At 56.3% G+C, this 17,605-nt stretch overlaps 2 protein-coding genes across 2 annotated transcripts; one reads left to right on the top strand and one right to left on the bottom strand.

The window, feature by feature from the left end:
* The first annotated feature begins 602 nt into the window (after positions 1-602).
* Positions 603-1,634, top strand: LOC119099812 (uncharacterized). Its single transcript, XM_037222891.1, has one exon. It carries the CDS (start codon positions 603-605, stop codon positions 1,632-1,634), a length of 1,032 nt encoding a protein of 343 aa, XP_037078786.1.
* Positions 1,635-8,927: 7,293 nt separating this feature from the next.
* Positions 8,928-12,789, bottom strand: LOC119101045 (nuclear hormone receptor FTZ-F1; the record flags this gene model as incomplete). Its single annotated transcript, XM_037224292.1, is given in 4 exon segments — positions 8,928-10,827; positions 11,518-11,653; positions 12,027-12,127; positions 12,531-12,789. Coding segments are annotated over 4 exon segments (510 nt in total). The 3' UTR covers positions 8,928-10,801.
* Between the last annotated feature and the right edge of the window lie 4,816 nt (positions 12,790-17,605).

The following is a 17,605-nucleotide window of genomic DNA, read 5'->3' as shown; positions in this document are numbered from 1 at the left end:
GAGGTCTTGCGCTTGAAACGTTGCATTAGTTTTGCGTCTGCAGAGTGAGTTCAACACTACCTTTTGGAACCTCAGACCTGCGCTTAACGATGCACTTGGGGGGGGGGGGGGCGTCCTCAGCTGCTCGAAAACCGGACCTTCTTCGCGAGGACGCTTCGCAGCCAAGATGCCGTAGCCGTTCGCTGTTGGGAACGTATTTGCGTTCTTCGCACCACGCAACCGGATAGTCCTGAGTGCCGGATGTTTCTGGTCAGTGCGTCACTTCCGCTCTTCCCAGAAGATGAGCGGCGCGGAAAGGGAGGCGATAGGCTGCCTCTTTGCCCCGCCAGAGTCGGAGAGCATCCCTGGAGAGCACAGGATCTTCTGTCGAGCCGCTCGGCGCTGACGGCGGATCGGCGCTTGTCGCGCAGTCAGTGACCTGCTGCCCAGGGCAGACCCCTGGTCGCGCGCGATCACAGCGGGTGAGGCAGGGCTAGACCCCTCCGTTCGAACACGATCGCCACAGAAGACACGCTTGTCCGGACGCGGTCCGAAAGCGTCGCCTTCCGCCTCGACCCAGGCGCCGGAGGAGGCCACTCGCCGGGACGTCGCTGCGGTCGGCGATGGAGAACGACACCTACCTTGCAGAGCGGCTGGCGGCGGGCAATACTACCCGAGCGTCGCCAGCACGATCCGGCTACGATCTGCCCGTCTACGGACTGGACAACGGCCAGTTCTACGTGATCCATGTGGCAGCGCTAATCTGCATCTTGAGCAGCTTCTGCTGCGCACTCACCACCCTCATCTGCTCGTTTCGCTCGCACAAGCGCCGGTTTTTCCTCTGGTCGCAGAGCGACCGCATCGTGGTGTATCTGGCCTTCTGTGACTTGCTCTTCAATGTGTCGCATTCGATGGACCATCTGCACTACGCGCTCCAGCGAGGGCACGTCACTCCGCCGGCACTCTGCGCCTTCTACGGCTTCATGCTGTCCGAGTTCATATCGGCGCAGAACCTGCTGGTCCATATCACTGCCATCAACGCCTGCCTGCTGGTGTACCGGCGTCACGCGCTCAACTTCGGCACGTGCGACTGGCGTCTTCTGAGCTACACCTTCGGCACCCCGTTCGTCTTCGGCACGGTGGTGGCGGCTGCCGGCGGGTTCGGCCCGACCGGCACCTTCTGCTACTTCGACGCCGTCCATGGCACCGTCGCCAGCCTCATCTTCACGACAATGGCGCTCGGCGTGGTGCTCGTGTCCTGTGCCGTGCTGTACGTGTTCACCTGGCTCAAGATCTACCGCGAGGCACGTCATAACGAGCGTGTGCTGGGTCACTCGGCGCTCAGCGGCGCCGTCCTGGCCGCCGCCAAAACCTGTCTGCTGCTTGTGGCCGCCTTCTTCGTGCAGTGGTGGGCGATGGCGCTGTACGGCACGTGGCAGCTGGTACAGCCACCGCCACAACTGCTCTTCCAGTTCGTCACCACCTTTTCGAACACAGGGGGCGTTCTGAACCTCATCGTCTTCTGCATCATCTACCGCCGACGCAAAGCGCGGAGGGAAATGAGGGAAACCAACACGGCTGGGTCCAACACGACCAATGACGCCATGTTGGTACCCCCAGTCGTCAAAATGCCGGCTACGTCTTGCGTGACTTAGTTTTTGCTGTCAACGACGGAGGGTGAGTGCCATTGGTGTTTTCCGCAGGATATGTTTTCGGGTTGTTGCGCTAGGCACGCTATATTTTTTGGACTTTCGTTTTTGTCGCCATAGTGGTTTGTCGCGTATGATTTGAGCTTTGTGAGTGCTGTACATCACCGGGCTTGTTGGATCTTTTGATGGGCATATGTGACGTTGTCCGTATGGGAGTTGAGTTAACCACTCATTTATGTCGTTATGTTGCAACGCTTTCTGTATTGCTCTGCTCTTGCCGGTTGTGTGGCGAGCGTGTCATTCGATATTATGGCATGGCGAGTGAGCTATGCCCGTCCTCACTCCACTGTGCAAGTTGCAGCAGTATGTGTACAAAACGTTCCATTGTGCATCACTACCCACCAGTGTTTTTTCTTATGTAAGTGCCGTTTTGCGTTCTGCAATGGGCCAGTGCTTATTTGATTTTGCAGAGCAATACAACTGTCGATCTCGTCAGAGTTTCTGTTCGATCGCTCAGCTCACAGCCCGCCTGGACAGGGAGACATGAACGTCATATCTCATCATATCTACGTTAGTTTCTAGTTGATCCACTTTTCGGAACTCATAAAACACTTCAATTAGCACATTGATTTGACTTCCTCAACGTTACGTTGCCTTCGCCGAACCATCGCCATCTCGAACATCGTCGTGACGCCAGAATTTGAGGGTTGTCCCGGGACGCCCCTCCCTGGGACCTACACGGCCTGGACGCTGCTGTTGAAGTATTTTGACAAAGTGCTGATCGTTTGCGAGGGATTTCGGCACAAGCTCCACCGTTTGCGAGGGATTTCGACACAAGCTCCACCGTTTGCGGCCGTGATGGCTATGTGAGGACACACTGCGGACAGGTGATGGCTGTGTGAGGACACACTGCGACCAGGTGATGGCTGTGTGAGGACACACTGCGGACAGGTGATGACTGTGTGAAGACACACTGCAGACAGGTGATGGCTGTGCGAGGACATACTGCGGACAGGTGATGGCCGTGCGAGGACACACTGCGGACAGGTGATGGCTGTGTGAGGACATACTGCGGACAGGCGATGGCTGTGTGAGGACACACTGCGATCATGTGATGGCTGTGTGAGGACATACTGCGGACAGGTGATGACTGTGTGAGGACACACTGCGGACAGGCGATGGTTGTGTGAGGACACACTGAGGACAGGTGATGGCTGTGTGAGGACATACTGCAAACAAACAGGTGATGACTGGGTGAGGTCACACTGCGGACAGGTGATGGCTGTGTGAAGGCACACTGCAGACAGGTGATGGCTGTGCAAGGACACACTGCGGACAGGTGATGGCTGTGTGAGGACACACTGCAAAAAACAGGTGATGGCTGTGTGAGGACACACTGCGGACAGGTGATGACTGTGTGAGGACACACCGCGGACGGGTGATGGCTGTGTGAGGACACACTGCAGGCAGGTGATGGCTGTGCGAGAACACATTGCGGACAGGTGATGGCTGTGTGAGGACATACTGCGGACAGGCGATGGCTGTGCGAGGACACACTGCGGACAGGTTCGGTGAAGTTGCCATGTGATACCATACTGTTCAGCTTTCTTTTTGAAAAAAAGCTTAACCGCGGGGAACGATTCGCTGGGATAGAGCCTCCATCAGGGCTAAGCCATGTCTTGATGACCAGACTATTGGGACTCTGTCGTCAGCACAGGTCCTGACTTCCTGGAGGTCCGGTCCAATTCAGTTGGTTGAAGTCCGCTTAAGCTCCCCAGGAAGAGCTTCCCAGCGGGAGCACGCATGTTCTCCGACATTTACAATGAATAGTATGATGCCTCGTTCGCTTGGCGATCAGGGTGATGGCAGAGAGCTTAACTTCCTGGGTAACCCAAAAAATCGGTCTTTTCTTTGATAGCAGTCGTCTTTCCACAGCGGTTCGCTGATGTTGCTTTGAAACGGGTTGGCGATTGGTCGCTTAGCGAACAACAGCTATAGCAGCATGATGAATGCGCTACGCTCGCATTGCTCCTGACTGGAGCATACATTCAGCACCGATGTTTTCGATAGTTAACGATTACTGCCATTGGGCTAAGTGTCCGCGTGGTTTTCGTCTCAGTAGGTTCCTCGATTTGGTCCCGGCGACTTGTACTCCTGGTCAGACATTCCCTGGATGCCAAGAAAAGATCCTAGATGCCCAATGGCCATTCGAAAGAATTAGCACTGGTTTCTTAAGTGCTACCTTCGACGAAATTGCGGAAAAATCCCAGATCAAGGGCGATTTTTAGCAAAATCTCCGTGTGTCATCCAACGTTGCGAAAGATCCTGCAGAAAAATTGAAAAATGGATTCGAGGTCCCAGAATGCTTGACGATGAACGCTATGGCACGGGCCACACAAATATGGCGGCGCCAGTCCAGCAGACCCGCAGGTTCCTGCGGAATACAGACTACCGCCGCACCTCTGTTGCCCTCTGTGGCGCCGGCCCCAGAGAAGTGCGGCGCCCCGCCCCTGTCGTGGGTTCGTGGCTCGCTCTCGGCACCAGGCCGCTCCACTGGTCGGTCGGAGCGCCGTGCCGTGCCGCATGCGAGCCGGCCGCCTCAGCAGGGGGCTCCGCGTCCCTGGGGCTCACGCTGATACTCTCTGAACGGCCGTGGCGGCCGGCCGCCTCAGCAGGGGGCTCCGCGTCCCTGGGGCTCACACTGATACTCTCTGAACGGCCGTGGCGGCCGGCCGTCGCGCTCTAAGGCGACTAAGCACTGCGAACCCCCCCCCCCCCCCCCTCCTCTCCCTCTCGGCGACGCGTCCCCCGCGCGCAACATATGAATGAAAGAGTCCATCAGTCAGATTATATCTATTCTGTGTTCAAGCCTCGCGCCCCTCAATGCCTATGTGAAACTTCGAAAACACGGCAACATCCTCGACTTCATCTATTTAGAAAGGGTCGAATGAAACGTTCCCAAATGAAAAGCGCCGTTGGTGTACTCCATGCAGTCATTTAGTTCGTGCGTTGTTTGTTTTATCGACTTGCAAATAAATTCGAGCAAGACTGCATGTATGGTTAATTGTGCCTTTTCCCAGTCAAAGATGACAAAAGACGCGTACAAATAAGATTTAGTCCCTTTGAAATGGAGTTGGGCGAATTCGACCAATTTGGGCGCGGATTTGTACTGCTAGCAGGGGGCACTTTGTCCGCCCTGTTGCCCCTCCCAAACTGGCTGTCCGGGACAGGCAGCCGCGCCCGTGGAAAGGGGTAGGAGGCCACCACGAAAAGATATAAAACTCCATCCATACCTATCGTCTCTTGGTGGCTTAGTAACCTCCAGCCCAGCATAAATTACCGACAAGCTAAGGAAGTACACAGTACACGGTAGTGTGGCCTGTGTTAAATGTTGCGTCGTACCACGCACTGTGATGGCGTTCACCACCAGTGTCATCCAAGCTGAACAGAAATATTAAACCCCTCATGTCTTTACCAACCGCCGTCACTGCGGTGCGTGGCCTACATCGTCGGGACGTTTTCGGTTCAGTGACCTGCCTACGAGCGCAGCGCTCGGCCGAGAGGCCAAGCCGTGCTGGCCGGAGCTGCGGATGTCCGGCTCGTCTAGACGGCGCCTCGAAATCCCACCGGAAGAGGCCGGTCGGCCGCGCGGATACCCGACTGGCGACGCTCGACCGCACTCGGTGATTCCACGACGCGTTAGGAGAATCCCAGGTCATGGGGCTCGTGTCGTCCAACTGTGGCTTGTTCGCAGACTGGGCCGACTGGGCCTAGCCGTAGGCATCACGGACCAGGAATTTCCCGCACATGCAACACTGCACGACAAAGCGCAGACTGCTGCGCTGTCCTGCGTCGTTCTGTTTTACCCATTCCTCTGCCTAGCCGTACCTTGCGATGAAGCTGCTCTTTCTCCTCGCAAGGTCAATTTTCAAACGCAAGGTCGAATGACGGCAATTCCTCATCACACAAAAACTGCCGGTCGGTTCAGATTGTTAAGCATGAGAATCTTCAGCGCGTGAACCAGCGTCCGTCGACATGTCCTGCCCTCACACGGTGAACGTATACCTCGAAGCTTGACATTGATAGCACAACACTTTTCGACTGAAGCAAGATTTATGCTCTGGAGAAGAGTTTGGTGCTGCGGAAATCAGGAATCGACCGGCAACCGTTAAATGTTATCGTAGACCCCGTCATTTGGTGTCACGACGGTAGTGCTAGGGCAGGAAAAACCCACCGACAAGAATGGTACATCAGTTATACGCGACATTATTTCTGCTGCAGGGGCTTACACAGACTTAGCTTATACGCGACATTACTTCCACTGCAAAAAACGTTTACCCTATATCGGTGCTTCACCATGAAATTGGTAATTCAAAAGTTTATACGTCATTAAATCTCCTGCAAAATTTCTTGCTTTCACTTGCACGCGACATTACATCTACCACAAAGACTCATGCATAGCATGAGTGCTGCACAACAAAACTTATATTGAAAAACATAGACAAGTCACTACTTCTGCAGCAGACTTAACCACAAGTCTATTCTGTACCACTAATATCGCGTATGAGTCTGGATTGGAAGTAATGCAGTGTATAAGCAGTGGTTATATAAGTTTTTGCAAAAGAGTTAGCGTCGGAAGTAAGTTTTTAGAACATAATTTTTATCGTGCAGCATGAATGTTGCGTATAGCTATCTGCAGTAGAAGTAAAGTCGTGTATAAATAATGACTATGTATTTTTACAGTAAAGTAATGACGAGGATAAATGTGTGCAGCACAAGTTCTGTCGTGTAGCACTAATGTCGCGACTAAGCTTTTGCAGTAGAGGCATTGTCAGGCATAAGTAATGACAACATAAGTGCTTGCAGCAGGAGTGACGAGCGTATGTTTTTTCGCAGCACAAGTCAACTCGCACAGCGTTGAAGTCATGTCTAAGTATTGACAGTAGAAAAAGTCGTAGCATTCCTGTCGGTAGGAGCTTAAGTCGCACCACCAATGCCGTGAACACCTGTCATTTCATCTTGGACGCCCTCGTCAACGCTGACTTTTAAAGGTAAGGACTTTTCGACAGACGCTGACATACGCGCTGAAGAAGTCGAGTGCTTGAAAACCAGAAATTGGCTGGTAACTCTTGGACGAAATCGAGTTCCCGCCACCTTGGCCCTGAACTGACCTCGAAGTTTTACATCAATACGTCAGATTTTTTGACGAATGCTCGTTCGCACGCTGAATAAGGTTCTGACGTTGAAAATTCGAAATCGGTCGACATCGGAAGACATTATTGATCCTCTGCACGGCATGGACTCCACGGTCATTTCACCTTGCTGCCTTGATACCAATAATTCTCTTCAGAATGCTAGCTTATGCGTTGCAAAATGTCATGCTTGAAATTCCGAAATTGTTCGCTAGCTTTTCGCAAATATTACGCGATTTGGCTTTGGATTTGACCTTGAAGGTCACGCGATGTTAATCCGTGCCCGGCCGAAGGTCTGAGACAGCCGCGCGCGGCTGGGGGAGTTGATTTCCCTCCTGAGATCTCCAACTTCCAGACGCCGTATGAGAAAACCAAAGATGCCGTTTTGAAAACCTCATCAAAGAATGCAGAATGCACTCGAGTGTTGATCCCTTGTTAAATATGAAGTCACCAGAGATCACGAAAGTCGTTCTGTATCTCGTTCCAATGGGTGCATTTAATACCTCCGCTAACACGTCAATACGGATACGAAGGACACGGAAATAACCACAGACACTGTGGGGAGTTCGTTCCGGCCATTTCTGCCCCCACCCCCCCGCCCACTTGGGTCGGGTCAGATCAGGTCACCGTTTAAATTTGGTCCACCAGTAACCTAGAAGAACGATGGTTTTTCACAATGTGCCTCTGACTGAGTATATTTTTCACGACGTGCTTCTGAGTATATTTTATAAAGTGCAGCTGTGAAAAATATGTCAAACGCAAAACACCATTTAGGGTGACTATAGGTCATTAACTTTGAATGACCCCACATAACCCTGTATGTCCTAAGGTGATCTCATTGTGCATGGTAATTTTATCCCAACATGCTCTCAGTTGAGTGTTCGACTTCTTCGTCCAAAATTGCCTACTAAAACTGCCTATTTAGAGCTCAGCAGGTGTTTTGCAGAAGGTGCCATGGGGATAGGTCGTGCCTGGGCCAAGGTAATGTGCTCTCTGGTGATGATGGTTGCGCATGTGAGTTAGTACTCTTTTCCTTATATATCACGCCAAAGCTACACAAAAATACGTACAGCTTGCATTATTTACGATAAAATAGCAGAACTTGACCTGACTTCAGGTCACTTACCTTGCATTTTCTCATAGATCTGAAAGATGCAAACTTTGGGCAATATTGTGATCTATCACTATGCCAAATTAAACAATGTCAAATAACCTACAAGTTACGCATCGTCAAACATTTTTGGAGGCCGCCCTTTGACCAGCACTAGGTCACTGATCTTGGTAGATCAGAACTTCAGCTTTGCACAAAGCATGCCAAATTGACAGATAGGCAGGTACTGAGAATCTTGAGTCGTTACGAGCGTTTATTTTTGAGCTGTGTTCGAAAACCCGTAGGAAGGAAGCCAACTGCCCCATCCGGCCATGCACGGGTTAAAACACGCCAGACCTGGTATTCTCATGCCGTGATAGACATTTGGCGTTTTTTTCTATGAAATCGGAGCTCGTCGTGAAATACATCGCTAACTTGCCAACTTCCTGCGCCCCACTCCACATGGCGACACCTCATCACGTGCATGGATTTGGCACCTATGCTACACCACGCTGGTTTGATATCTTTTTGCAACTGCCCGGTCTAACAGTTACCGTAGTTGCCCACCCTGAAAGTGCGAGTGGCTACCTGTCTTCTAGAAGGGAGGACCACTATACACGCGGCACGTAACGCGTTCATGTTTCTACAGAAGTCTTGACCACCGACTAAAGACTGACGCCAAGAATGTCTTAATGGCGCAGTGTCCGTGGCCAATGAAGAGCTGTACGGACAACAAACATGCACTCAGGTTTCTGGCCCACAACACGCCTACGCGTCTTGTCGTTCTCTACACCAAAACATGGGACGTCCCCCCACGCAGTCTTACCTCCACGAAGAGCCACCTGCAGCGCTCGTCCGTCCCTTCAGTGACGAGCCTCGTGACTCAGCTGATGACTGACTGACAGACTGACTGACTGACTGACGTGACTCGTGACAAGGCTGTCGTTAGGAACACATCGGCGATGGTGGGTCAGCCGCACTGGACGCCCGCTGAAGCCAACCGAAAAAGAAGGCTGCAAGGCTGGTGATATACCTTTATTTCCTTCCACACGAGTCCCACAGGGAATCACGTCTCCAATGTGCTCTAGCAGACTAAAATGGCGTCTCTCGCCACCATCACTCGCGGGCGTCACACGCAGACGGACAGGCAGGCAGGCAGACAGACAGGCAGACAGACAGACGCGCCGCCGCGACCGCCCCGGCCGGCGCGCCGGCGGCGCCCACCCCGCCCGGGACCGACCACCGGTCAAGAGATGCCACAACCCGACGCTACACCCCTAGACAGACGCGCATGGAATGTTACACAAACACCTCACGATTCGCCGCGCCCGCGCCCGCACCGCCGTCCAGGGACGACGGCCGCGCTAAAAGCATACTGAACACAAGTCGAGATGACTAGCAAAAATAACCACATGACTAGTGCGATGTCAACACAGACTGCTAAACACTAATGGATGCATGATGCCTAGCGCTACCATGAGCAAGCGGGGAAAAGGTCAGAAGCCTAGAGCCCGGAAACGCCGAAACAGCTGGCCGCACACGATCCACTCCAGGAAAGACATGAGGCTCACCACAATATTTTATTCTCACCCACTCTTGGTTCGCAAGCCACGCCAGCGAACCGGACAGCACTCGCACACCAGCACGCGCACGGCTCTAAAAGGCACGCGGTTGAACCGCGTACCCCCATTCACGCTCAGGCACGCTCAGCCACGCACACGACACGGACACACGGCTACGGGAGGCGAACCTCGACAGCAGGCACGTGCACAGTACACATCTTAATGCCCTATTCCCGGAATGTCCCCGTTTTCGCCATAGAGGCAGACAGAGCGACAGCGCAGTCAAAAGCCTACTCCCCACTACTGCACACCGGTGGTCGGTCACGCGGGCTGGCGACGCGCGCGCGCGCGGGGCGCCGGCGCTGGCGCCCGACGCCTCACTCGCTCCCACCCGCCGCCTCCATAATTTATAACAATATGGTAACAAAAGAGGTCCGTCGGGAGGACGCGCACCGGTCGCCGTCGCCGGCCAGACGGGCGGGGGCGGCGCGCTCGAGCCGGGGCCGCCGCGCACCGCCCCACTCAGCCACACCAGGCGGCACGCCGCCGCCGCCGCCGCACGTGCCAGAAATAAAACACGCTTCTGATCGCCGTCCAGCCGACGCCGGCTTAAATCACTTCATGTAGCAAAATACAGATTTCTGTAACGGTCTCAGGTACGTCGGCCCATGTTACGTACAGCGCCCGAACAGCTAACGCCTTGTGCATACCGAACACGCCTGCGCACACACCATACAGAGCCTTCGTCCGCGCCTAACGTCACACCACTCCAGAAACGCTGTTAACGACTGTGCCAGTCTTTGTGACATCGCGCAACAGCTAACTACTCAATCGCAGTTGGGCCAAGCGGCCCGACCCATCTCAACAACGCAGCCGCATAGAGTGTACCAAAAATAACCCCTTCACAGCGTGCTCTCACCACGGGCACACAACCACAGATACAGCAAGTGAGAAGGGCGCGCAGACTAGCGTCGGGCGGAAGAGTGAGACGGAGAGAGGAGCAGGAGCCGGTGACAGCAGAGGAAGGGCAGTGTGTGCTGCGAGGCGCGACGTCCACCGAGTCCTGTCTCTGCCGAAATCGCACCGCGGCGGCCGCGCCCCGCCTCCCCACTCTCACGCGCTCACTCACTGACACACCGCCCGCCAATGCTCACAATGATGGCGTCCGTCCCTGGCGGGCGGCCGGCGCACCGTCGGTGGGCGCGGCGGCCGCCAGGCGGCGCCAGCGTAGGGATGATGATGCGGCCTCGGCGTTTGTACTGGTAATATCGGGCCCGAGAGGCGCCGGCGGCCGGCCGCTCCGCCGCCGCCGGCCCGGCCCGGCCCGGTTCACTGCGCTGGCACTCGCCCTAGAACTGACAGGCGGCCGGTCACGCACAAGTCACCGGCGCGGCGCCGCCAACAGCGCACGGACCGGCAGCAGCGCCGCCGCCCCCGTCCGCACCGGCAGGCCACAGTCCACCAACGCTCGACAATGTGTGGCCGATTCGGGTGGCAGCGATTTCTATGTAGACTGCTCGTGTCATCACACCTCTGGCTCGGGGATCAATACCAGTTGCCCTCCTCCTCACTCAAGATAGACCAATCAGCATCGAGCCGGACAGACGTCAACCCATCATCGGCGCTTCTAGGTAATGTGAGGGGGCCGCCGAGGAGCCAAAAGTATGACAGCATGGACCTACATCTACATCCGGTCAGACAGCGTACTGTGCGTTAGAGAGCTACCGACTGTGCGTAACTCATGAGCAGCCTGATGGGCTATAGCCACAACCCGGACCAGGAGCAAAGCAGGACCTGCAAGGGGCAGGAGTGGACCACTATTCTAGTGCTCCACCACAAATTTTCTGAAGTGCTGACGTCCCATATCATACACTTCCAACACAGACGGTCATTCCAGACCCTTTCTGGTCCAAATACAACCATCCGGAATAAACACCGGAAGAACCCTTCATCAGCGGTGCCTGGGCTTGAGCCCCCTTGAGCCCCCTCCATGCCGTGCGACGGCGGTCAGCGCCGTGAGAAGGGCGGCTGCCCGGCTCACTCACGCCTGCGAGCGTGCAGCATCTCGATGAGGAGCGAGGTGGCGCTGTTGGTGTCATGCTTCTGGTACAGGTAGTCCTCGCCGCGCAGCGCCAGCTCCCGCAGCTCCGGCAGCAGCGCCATCAGACGCTGGTACTTGCCCTGCAGCGGACGGTCGGCCCGCGCGCGCCACGACGGTCAGCTGAAGCACACACGCACACACACGAAAACACACGCACACATGCGCGCACGCACAGGCCGCAGCTCCCGGTAGCACGCGGGGGCGACGGACGCTTCGACACACGCAGCTCGGCTTGGCCCACATCGGCGCCGAAAGGCTTTGTACGCGAGAGAGCGACGCGCCGAGCGTGCCCTCACTCGCAGCTGGACCGGCGAGGCTTGTCACGGGGAGCCCGTCCCCTCGACTGGCGCACGGCCACAGCTCGTGGGAAGCCGGTCAGGTCTCGGCCCCACCCCCAGCTGGCGCGCCCGGCCCAAGCCAGGCTCATCGGCGCCGTCCGGTCGGCGGCCCCACCTGTATGTCCGTGTGGACGGTGCTGCAGTAGTCCATGTGGGCCTGCTTCACCTGGTCCTGCGCCTGCTGCACATGCCGCCGGTTGCCCAGCGTCTGCATGTCTGGCGGAGAGCGCGGGCGGCGCGTCAGCGTGGCCCCAGCAGCGGCGCTGGCTAGGGTGCGAGGGCCGGCAGGGCTGGGCGCCACCACCCAACGCCCGTCCGCGTGCGCGCACAGCCACCCACCCACACGCCCATTCATGCCGACATCGGCCACACACCGGCGCCGTGGAGAACTCCTCCCGGGGCACGGTGCGGTGTCCAGATAAACAGGCAAGTCTGAGCAGCTGAGGGAACTGCGGCTGTTGACAGTCCAAGCGGGAATAGCCTATTGGCCAGCAGTGGGCACCACCACGGTGGGGACCACAACCAAAGCTACTGGGTCCGGTTACGGCCCTCCGTTAACCGAACACACCCTGCCCGCGGTCTGCGCACGCCTGCCCCTGCCGTTCCCGCCAACACTCACTGGGGTCTAGCAGAAGGACGAACTTGAGGCAGATGTAGTCGCTGACGTCGAAGCTGAGCTCCTGCAGCCGCGCCGTCACGTCGTTGAGCTGCGGCACCAGCTCGGTCATGCCGAACAGGCTGAGTGTCAGCAGGTCAAACTTCTGCCCGTTGGGCAGCGTTGTGCTGTCAGGCAGATTGTTGTGCAGTCGCTGGTGGATGTGATCTAGGATCATGATCACCGACCACGTGGCCTGCAGAAGCTTCATCTGGTCCTCCACCTGGCGACAGATGTGATGGTGTTACACAAGGCGCGGGCTGGGAGCGACGGTGCTGCTGACAGCGGCGGCTGTGCACAGTTGTGGTTGTGGGCGGCGCGCATAGATGGCGCCGTGTATCCCGTCCACGTAACTCACGCCGGAGCATCGCATCAAGATTCGACTTTCCTGGTGCCTTCGGGTTTGCTAACACCTTTTCCCCGACTCGCGCAGGGTCCAAGCACTTCCTCGACCAAAGCCTGCCAGCTGCATGGGCGCCTTAGTGAAAGGACGCGGCGGCAAGCGCAAGCTGCACAGCACGAGGCCAAAGTCACTCACTGTTTGCGTTGGAAACGGGAAACCAGCCGATTGGACTCGCCCCCTCTCTCTTTGCCGAGTTTTACAACCACGGCCAATTGCGGGAAACACTTTTACTTCGGGTTGACCGGGACTAGATTGTGAGCGTCCAGTGCAGTTGGGATTGCATTATCATTAGGAGTCTTTTTCAAATACCGACAAGCACGTGCCAAAGATTCGCTCACGCTGCGCGATTTCGTTTCCAAGTTCCACAGACACCACCTGACGCCCCCGAGCGCACGATACGACAGGCTGTCGAAACGATGCGGGACACATTACCGGGCGGCCAAGAGAAAGACAAGCCCTTGCGAGCGGCCACAGCTGTTTGGCCGCACACAGCGGGCCCCGTGGCTCGGGGTCAGGCCGATCATCTGCACCTCCAGCGTTTGAGCGCGGCTGGAGCGGCGCCCTGCGCTCGCGGATCGGCCACGTGGGTCAATCGGCCGGCCCTGACCGGGATCAGCACAGCTGCCGACCGCACCAGCCGATAACCGCCCATCCAGCCGGCTTTCGTCATTTTCCCGTGTTGACGGTCGCCGAATTCAGCAACTTTGCATTGCGAAACAGCGTTTGCTTTCGCAATGACGCCCGCCGATACCAGCCGCCTAAAACTGGTTACAATTCACCATCCACCTTGCCGGGGCAGAAAATGAAGAAAAGTAAATACCGAGCGACGGGCATATTGAAGAACACGATTAAGTCCATGAAACATCCAACCAACGTTTATGTTGGCCGCACATTGGAAAACAGAGGGCAACATTCTCCCTCGGGGATCAGTCTGACTTTTGCCCCACGTATATCAACACAACTCCCCTGAATGACGGAAAGCGCACAAAATGCTCACCCAAACTTTCCCACACCACGAAAGGGTCTCCCGATGAGCCCGCCGAGCACCTCCGAGTTGACCCGGGCCCAAGCGAGGCTGAAAGGACGGCCATTAGCGAAACAAGGTCGCCACGGTCGCCGAGCGGCGTGTCGCAAGTGCGCCCCTGCCGAGAAAGGGTGGCCGCAGCCGACGGCCGTGTCCTGTGCGGGTGTCGCAACGGCGCGCCGTCCGCTGGCCCACACCCGGCCAGGCCGGCCCGCCGCCTCGCGGCGCCGCGACCTGCAGGCCGGTTCGCCCCCGCTCTGGCCTGCGGACGCCCCGCCCGCCCTGCGGCCTCATTGCCCGCGTCTGCGTCCGCACGCGTCGATACGGGTCGGAGGGCATGGAGCGTAGCGAGACCCTGGCCGTCGCTAGCGACAGCTCGGCGCCCACCCGCCGCGCAGGCCGGAGCCGCGCGGAGGAGGCGGCGGCAGTGCCGAGAGTCGGCCGCCGCCGGAGGGCCTCCATACTCGCCAGCTGCCGCCGCCTGGCCCGGCCGGCCGCCGTCGGCCGCACAAAGGGCGCGCTGCGGTACTTTCACTGGCGCCAAGGCCACCGGCGCCGGCGCGCCGCCGACCGGCCGGCCGGCACACACCGGCGACGGCGCGTTTTTGTGGCGCGGCGCGAGGGCGCGCGCCGACCGATTTTTTGCCCGACCCCCACCCCGGCGGCCAGTGCGCCGTCCCGTCGGCGGCGCCTTTTGTCTGGAACTGGGCCGGCCGGACGGGGTCGCCGCCGCCACGTGCAGCCAGCGGACTCAATGGCTGCGCGCGGCCCACAGGGGAGGACCGGGCCGCGCGGCCCGACAGGACAGGACCGGGCCGCGCGGGGGGCTCACACGCCGCCGCCCAGCCTTTCTTCGGCCGGCTGTCAAGAGCTGGGCCAGGCTTTCGCAACGTCGGGCTCAGAGGCAGCGCATTCACGTCTGGCGAGATGAATGAGCCTGGTTACACTACCCGCCAACTGACCGGAACCTGGGCGACTGTAATTTCACAGCAGAATGTGTGCTGTCCTCCGCCAACCGAGCACACGGTCAGATGATGGTGATCCTTTCAAACACGAATGCGTGGAGACGCGTGACCGTCGCTTCGACTGACCATTCGATTGCCTTCGGCTTGTTCTACAATGTTTCGAGACAACAGTATCGCCTAACATTATAGCGTTCGCCACGCCAGCTCATCCGTCATGCACACACGGGGTCCCGGCCAGGTGCAAATGGTAGCCGCTCACGTGCGGCGTCGCGTGCGGCTGGGTCAGCAGGGTCGCGCCACTAGGTTACACTTGGGACCCGATCCGACCAGCGGGGCGACGTCGACGCCTGCTGCTCGATCAACATGGAGCACAACATTCGCAGGATGCCAAAGATTGCTGAAACGCCAATCGAAATCTGGTTCATACCGCGCCAATGGCGAGCCACAGCGTAACGAGAACAACACATGTCGACTCGGAAAAGAACGGGTAAAAGTGTAGCCAAATGTCAACCGGCGCGGACGGCCGAGCACGTGCGCTCGTGCACAAACGACGGGGTCGACAGTTTTACCAGCCGCACCGTGCGGGCACACCTGCCGTCTACACATCACACGGCCAGCCAATCACTGGTAGAGCCATAGCCACGCCAGCAATCAACTGGGAAAAGATCAATGTCGCATGGTTGAAACACAATATCAACTGCAAAACGTTGACGATTAAGATAGGCATTCTGCGGCCATGAAATTGACAGCCGAAAGGCTCAGTTCACGGGGATTAATATCCACGCCGAATGTTTGCGAAATTCATAACACTTTGGTCGCGATCAACCCAACGTAGGTTACCGCAAAATTGCCCGTTTTCCTCGGTACCAAATGCCGCGCTGTTTGCTGGCCAGCCGCCGACTGTGCACTGACACTGAGGTCCCGAGTCCGCACCGCCAGTCCCCCTCCCCCCCCCCCCCCCCGAGCGGCGGATATCCAGACGTGCCACTGGGCTTTCGGCAACCGAAAGTCGTAGTTAAACGAGACAGAACTACTTGTGCCGGCACCAGCATCCAGCTGCACCGGCACGCACACCCGTTCTTATGTGCACATGGCAGCGCGCTGTCGAACGGAGTAGACAGATTGGTTAATTATCCTCTCACATACCATGCATACCGTGCGCCCGCACGACCAACGTTCAGACGTGCGAATGACAACCCGTCCGCCGTAACGACTCCGGGTCCGAACCAATTCGACCAGAATTAAAACATGTCATCTTAAAGGTGCCAATACTCATTCCGGGGCGCTGTTCGGTCGAGCGCTCCGGGGTGCTCCGGGGTGCTCCGGGGTGCTCCGAGGTGCGCGCATGAACCGGCTGACGTAACCGGGGCCTTAGTGGACTAGCAATGTTTCGAGCAGGACGACCAGAAGCAACAACAAACTGGGTCAGCTATAAGTGAACTGAGTACAGATAATAAGCTGCATAAATTTTGAAAAAGCGTTCTACGAGTAATCAAAGCGCAAGACTATTAGAGCATCAGAACGTGACCTACTCCAAAATCAAATCATACCTTCCAACAATCGCAATTGTCACCATCATGCTACAAACTGCGCTTCGCACAATGCTGATCCTCTATTGTAGTTAAACCAAACACGAGCGTAAGCCAAACATAATCCCAGCAGCGAAAGAACTCGTACCATTTCACAACAGCGGCCCGATAATTAATTAAGGGCTTAATGGAACGTGAGACAGCGTTCTTTGACAGACTGAAATGTCATTTGGGACCGCTTTCTTAACACGCGCTCGGGTGGGGGTAATTTGTCACCCCCGAATGTTGTTTTTTTCCGGAATGGCTCCCGGACGGCGCGCATAACTGTAGACAATTGAATAGCAGATTGTTTGGTACCGAACATTCAAACGTACCTTGTAAGATCGCTGAGCTACAGTTCGTCAAAGTCAGGCCATAGATTCAGCGAAGTCAGTTTCTTAGGAACCGTTTGATCTCATGCAACAAAGGAGTGTTAGACGAAGTCATACATATCTGAGATATTCTCCTAGACAACACAACTGAATAAACAAATTCCATTGGCCCAAGGTCAGGTATGAAGGTCAGACCTAGGTCAAAATCATCGTGCTTTATTGCCTTGAGGCTTGATTAATGAGGTAGTTACTGGTGTCCAATTGGAATTTATTGACAACAGGAACGGCATCATACATACTCCATGGATTTATCACGGTCAGAATAAGTCACTGACCTAAAATGACACAGGTCAACATTTTGTTGTTAGGAGTGTACTGCCCAGCGTAATCCTTGTTGCTTATTCAAACGCAGCCTCAGAGCAGTCTTGTCCAATTTCGGTCACCATGACCTTCAAAAGGTCAAACGAAGTCACTAACCTTAAACGAGCATGCGACCCTTTACTTACAACAGGTATCTAGTTTCTGGAGGCACTTTGGGGACTAGCCAGGAGTTCGAATTTGTTTAACCTTATTTGATCCAAAGGTCATGACCTAGGAACCTCAAACTATAGCCTAAGTGGGTTCAGGTACAGGCCAACACACCCTGTGAATTTGGTGTCTCTAGCTCTCTTGGCTCCTGAGATCTGAGGGGTCAAATCGACGCCCCCCCCCCCCCGCCCAACCCGAGCGAAGGTATCCAAACCGGCC

Source organism: Pollicipes pollicipes, unplaced genomic scaffold, assembly GCF_011947565.3.
Source record: "Pollicipes pollicipes isolate AB1234 unplaced genomic scaffold, Ppol_2.1 Scaffold_4881;HRSCAF=5763_pilon_pilon_pilon, whole genome shotgun sequence".
Lineage (NCBI taxonomy): Eukaryota > Metazoa > Arthropoda > Thecostraca > Pollicipedomorpha > Pollicipedidae > Pollicipes > Pollicipes pollicipes.
This window is presented reverse-complemented; position numbering and strand designations above follow the sequence as displayed.

Coding starts and splice junctions, on each gene's coding strand:
- LOC119099812 (XM_037222891.1), top strand. CDS start 603: ATGGAGAACGACACCTACCTTGCAGAGCGGCTGGCGGCGGGCAATACT.